The 5,835-nt window shown below is 38.4% G+C and overlaps 1 protein-coding gene across 1 annotated transcript; it reads left to right on the plus strand.

Moving 5' to 3' along the window:
* Positions 1–2,602: 2,602 nt before the first annotated feature.
* LOC143630929 (mitochondrial metalloendopeptidase OMA1-like) lies at positions 2,603–5,559 on the plus strand. Its single transcript, XM_077099813.1, has 3 exons — positions 2,603–3,584; positions 4,943–5,091; positions 5,228–5,559. Exons 1-3 carry the CDS (start codon positions 2,709–2,711, stop codon positions 5,478–5,480), a joined length of 1,278 nt encoding a protein of 425 aa, XP_076955928.1. The 5' UTR covers positions 2,603–2,708; the 3' UTR covers positions 5,481–5,559.
* Positions 5,560–5,835: the final 276 nt, after the last annotated feature.

Genomic DNA, 5,835 nt, shown 5'->3' on the forward strand with positions numbered 1-5,835 from the left:
TGCATCCCGTCGTCTTGTCCGAACTCCCACTAACTCCAAGATGTCCATGAGCTCGTTCTCGGTTATCTTCGCGTCTTCTTAATTACAAATTTATAAACTAACAATAATATGTCCTATTACAAATTTGAACCATCTTTATGGCCAAAAGAAAACCGAAAATTAAATAATAACCTTTTACAACTTTTGAACCAACCATATGGCCAAAACAAGCTTAAACACCAAACACAACCAAACAAACACATAGGTCGGGGCCAGATTTACATATTCAAAATAAACGAATTTTGGGTCGTTTTGACTTGGTCAAATAAAATAAACAAAACTTTGACCAATTCAAAATCACCCGAAAATAAATCTAGATCTATAAACTTTAAACGATTTAAAGTTTAAGATGTAGATCCGGTTTTAAACGAACCGGTATCGACTCGTACGTTGTAACCACGGCTCTGATACCACTGATGGGTTTCAACGAAGGTTCGAGACTAAACGGTTAAACTATTTGAACCCGTTTTATATAATATTTCGTTTCGATAGTTATTAATCACATTAATAAGTAACCGAACCCAAAAACGCAGCGGATATAATCAATTTAAAACGAACCAAAATCGGAAACCCGAACCCGGATCCGAATACAACTTGAATACGAGTACGATTTAAGCATAAAGTAAACAACCATAGAAAAGTAGTCGATATACCTCGGTTACAAGAACCGGGAAGACACCGAGGGATTAACAAGAAGAGCTAGATGACACGATTGACACCCGAGGAAGATCCGGCGGCGGCGGCAGTGAGCGGCGGCGGCGGGTGATAATCCTCAGATCCGGCAACTATAATGGACGACAAAAGGCAGCAGCAGCTTCAAATCATCGGAAAGAAGTTCGCCGGAAAACCGAAGTTCGCCGGAGAAGACGAACCAGGTCGCCGGAAAAACGCGAAACCAACTTTAGCAGCACCGGAGATTGTGTAGGACTGCGATGGTGATTGCGGTGACCAAAGGATGCAAGGTGGTGGTTGTGTGGTGTAAATAATGGCCGGAAAACACTCGCCGAAAAACCGGCTGGCTGGAAAACGGCGCCGGATTCAAGGGAGGCAGCTAGGGTTTTGTTTTTGTTAAGGTTACCATAAATAGAAATCATACTAATGTATTTATAGGTAACTTTTTTAGGGTTTAACAATTAAACCAACTTGGGCTTAAGCCCAAATAACAAACAAAGCCTTTTAATCAATGTTCATTCCATCTAATTAATCGTGTTGGGCCTAATTAGCGTAAACGTTTAAGTAGACCATTATCTTGTTACCCCCGGTGTAACTCAGTCTGGGTCAAATTCGGGTCGGTCGCGTTGACTTGACCCGAAACGACCATAAAATCCAACACATACATCCATGCATGCATACGTACTTAGGTACATACGTACAGACGCATTTTTTATGCATATTAGTGTGATCAATAGGTGAGGCATGCATGCACATATCACATATGTGTTGCGTATATTGGTATCATGAATGACTTTGTGGCTTGATTAAGCAGCACTATGGTGTTTGATGATGGATATGTATGTGGTACGTAACAGGTGGTAATTGGGTTGGGGACAAATCACTTAAGAAATATTTCCTATCATTATTTGAATTGGAGAAAAAAAGAATGTTCTTCCTATGACTATGAGTGGTTCAATAGAGAGTTTAGTTGGATTTGGAGATGGGCTAGGCCCATTAGGATGGTAGGATAAATAATTATCTGAGCCTCTGAGGGCATGTGTAAACTTACTATCCCCAAATGGGCCAGATGGTTGGCTCTGGAAAGGAGCAGATGGCTCTTTTAATAATTATGTTGTCACTTGTCAAGAACTTTAGATCGGATTTGGACAATGGGAAGTATTAGGTTGAAGAGGGATGTTTATGGGTAAAACAATTGCCAATCAAGGTGAATTGTTTTATGTGGAGACTCCTTTTGGATCAAATAGCTACAAAATTGGCGTTATTGGTAAGGGGTGTAAACGTGGGAGATACAATGTGTGCTTTGTGTAAAATGGCACCAAAATCGTAGTACACTTGATGGTTCATTGTAAGGTGGCACAATGGATTTGGACCATTATTCTCACCTGGGTGAAAATTCCGAGTCCTCATCAATTTGAATCTAGGATGGAGATTATTGAATATCCATTAAAGATCATAAAGAAAAATGATGAAGCTGAGGTAATTTAAGCAATTATGTTAGTAACATGTTGGATGATTTGGTATTATTTTTAACAACAAAGTCTTCTCGTGCTAAAGTAATAACCAACATCAATACTATGTATTTTCTTTGGGTGAGCCAACTGAACAAGGGATTGAGACTAGCAGGGGAAACGTGGATTTCAAGCTTTATAAATATTTAAGTATAATATATAATTAAAAATATTAAATTTAATATTTCGAATCCGCGAACTGCTATCTGAATTTTTAGATATTCAGAATTTTGGATAGTTCAGATACGAATAATCGGATAATTAAGATACGGATTCTGATTATTTTATACACGTCTATAGGCAGCCTCCCTTTCTTTATGCTTTCTAGAAACTAATCAAAGCTTCCCGAAAATGGAATCACGCCGTTCTTCTTCTTCTTCTTCTTCTTCTTCTTCTTCTTCTTATTATTATTTCTTGTACGACAATCTCTTCTATCCTCATTAAACAATACATCACTTTCAATTCATTTTGATTGATAGCTCAACAATGGCATCATGGTATCGAAGATCAAAGCTAGGTTTCGATGCAATTGCTCGTTACATCACCGCCCCAAAACCCCCAATTCACAGCACTCAATTGAGTAAGTTTACTTCTGGGCGGTCAAATTATCCAATTAGGGTTTCTAAGATTGTTAACCCAAGCTCAAATTCTCGATCAATTGGGCATGGGTATAGACATTATTACGTTGATTCACGACAAGTTAGGCATTTTAAGCCTAGAGGGTTTAAAAGATGGACTGATAACCCTAGGAACGTGTTGATAGTGGTGTTAGTCGGATCAGGAGTCGGGTTAACGATGTATTTCGGTAACGTTGAGACGATACCGTATACGAAACGAAGGCATTTGGTGTTGATGTCTCATAGTTTGGAGAGAATGATGGGTGAGTCACAGTTTCAGAATATGAAAGCTGGGTTCAAGGGGAAGATATTGCCGGTTATGCATCCGGAAAGCATTCGGGTGAAAATGATTGCGAACGAGATAATTGGGGCATTGCAGAGAGGGTTGAAGAAGGAACAGGTGTGGACGGATTTGAGCTACGGTTCGGAGAGTGGGGCAGCGTCGGAGATTAGGGGGAAGGAGGCGGTGATGGCGATGGCGGAGGAGACGGGTGTGGGGGATAGGTGGTACGGGAAGGACGAGTTGATTGATGATGCGTGGGTGGAAGAGAGTAGGAAGAAGGGGAAGGATAAGGGGGTGAAGTCAGGGGTTTCGCATTTGGAGGGGTTGAAGTGGGAAGTTTTGGTGGTGAATGATCGTGTTGTGAACGCGTTTTGTTTGCCTGGTGGGAAGATTGTTGTGTTTACGGGGTTGTTGGAACACTTTAAAACGGACGAGGAGATTGCTACTATTATTGGCCATGAGGTATGTTTTGTTTATTTGTAAGTTAATATGAACAAATTTGGATTGGTTATGTTAATTTCCCGGTTGCTCATAGTTATATTCTCCAATTTTATGCTTTAGTGAATTTAGAAGTCGTCACATGACATCTTAATGGTTTGAATCAATTAATCTTAACATCTGTTCTATTATTTCGGGCTGTCAATATGTTGTTCGCCGTAAACAAATATACATGAATCCTTCTATTGGTGTGCATTTTAAGTGTTCTTTTTGAAAATTGGAAGGTGCTTAAGTTAGGGTGGGTTAGATGATTTTGTACATGTGTCTTGATCAGTTTATGCCAAAGACTCTAACGATGTAAATGACAACTTGAAGTCCCCATTATTTGTTTAATTTAGGCCTGGCAAACTCAGCGGTTGGGTAGACTCGGGTTACGGTTCAGAACAGGTTGTAAGTAAACAAAATGAGTGTCAAAACGGGTTCTAACTTTTAAGCAAAATGAGTTTGGGTCAATACCGGCCGTGTTGAAAAGGTCTCTGGTTGGGGTCAAAATGAGTTTGGCCATAATAGAATTGGGTTAAGAACTCAAAATGAGTCGTTTTAGAAGAAAGTACCCACCCGACCCCCATTTGCTGCTAAACCATTTGGATCCTTTTTCAACTTAACGAGTTTTATAATAGTTGTCCGTTTGACCTGTTGACTAATTTAAAGTGAATCATTTTGACCCGTTGACTGATTAAAGGTGACCTAAATCAACCCATTTATGGATGAACGGGTTTTGATTGCCATCTATAGTTAAAAAGCATGGCCTTTTTTAATTTTGTATCGACAGTTATGTTAAGAGATTATTTGATTTCTATAAAAGCAATAATGTGGTGGAAATGATTATGAGATAACTGTTTATCATGGTTTCTGTTTTATTTATTTATCTGGTCCAAGAAAAATGATGCTATTCTTTCTCCCCAATTAAAATTTGCAACGCTTTCCTTCTCTAATCGTCCCATAAAAAGTTGCAAATTCTTTTCTTGATGAGTTTTCAATATGAAATTACTTGAGCAAAGGATATTTTAGACATTTGGTTAATAGTTAGTGGTGGAAATAATGACCCCTTTTACTTATGAATGGGTCGATGTTAGTTGTTTTTTGTATCAAACCTGTTACACGAGTCAGTTCAATAAATTAACTGAATCATCAAATGGGCGAAAGTCTCCCGAAATCTATTATGATGCATAAACCCTCCTAACCGTTTTCATTTATAGATCAGATTATATTGCAACCGTGCTGATTTTTAAAAACATAGTCAATGCAATAATTAGTATATGACACCTCTGTATAGCGATTATGTATATGAATATGTTGGCTAAACATGAATATGGTTGTAGGTTGCACATGCTGTGGCAAGACATGCAGCTGAACAAATTACAAAGAACCTCTGGTTTACAATCGGGCAACTAATTTTGTATCAATTTGTTATGCCCGATCTGGTCAACACGATGTCAAACCTTCTTCTTAAGCTTCCTTTCTCTCGAAGGTATGTTATAATCTTTTCTGGTTTTTTCTATTTCTAAACAATTTTTTTAATTTCCTTTGTGTTACATGTGAAATCGCTTGTTTTAAAAAAAATAGAATATATTTATGTATGTGCTTGAAAAAGTGGTTGTGTGTAGGATGGAGATTGAAGCTGATTACATAGGGCTATTGTTGATGGCATCAGCTGGTTACGATCCGCGGGTCGCTCCAAAGGTATTTGAGAAGTTGGGTCAAGTATCGGGTGATTCTGCCTTGCGAGATTACCTTTCTACACATCCATCTGGAAAGAAAAGAAGCAAACTGTTGTCTGAAGCTAGTGTGATGCAAGAAGCGATCTCTATATATCGAGAGGCGATTGCAGGACGAGAGGTTGATGGTTTTTTTCTTTAACTGTCAACTGGTTTTGTGTAATAACATTTACTCATGAACCTGTTCAAATTATGTTTGAAGATGGATGGTTTTTCACGCATGTAATTTATGTCCAAAACTCAGTAGAAGTTCGAAATTGTGTATATGTACATTTTTTTTATTAGGTGATTTTAGTTTTGCTTTTATTCAAAGGGCCAAAGTAAATTTTTTTTAACTCGCAACACAGGCGTGGCAAAAATTCAAAGGGCCAAAGTAATTTTTTTTTTAACTCGCACCACAGGCGTGGCAAAAACGCCAGCCTCATATAAATACGAACGCCAAATCATGACAACCACCGCTTAAAATAACTCTTAAAAATTAAACACCCGTCAGTCCT

Source organism: Bidens hawaiensis, unplaced genomic scaffold, assembly GCF_021521415.1.
Source record: "Bidens hawaiensis isolate Kalapana, Puna unplaced genomic scaffold, B.hawaiensis_p1.1 tig00000512_1, whole genome shotgun sequence".
NCBI classification, from domain to species: domain Eukaryota; kingdom Viridiplantae; phylum Streptophyta; class Magnoliopsida; order Asterales; family Asteraceae; genus Bidens; species Bidens hawaiensis.

Excerpts from the sequence above, each read along its gene's own strand:
- LOC143630929 (XM_077099813.1), top strand. The coding sequence starts at position 2,709 with ATGGCATCATGGTATCGAAGATCAAAGCTAGGTTTCGATGCAATTGCT. Across the intron at positions 3,585-4,942 it reads CTACTATTATTGGCCATGAG|GTTGCACATGCTGTGGCAAG; the intron begins GTATGTTTTGTT and ends ATATGGTTGTAG. Across the intron at positions 5,092-5,227 it reads AAGCTTCCTTTCTCTCGAAG|GATGGAGATTGAAGCTGATT; the intron begins GTATGTTATAAT and ends GGTTGTGTGTAG.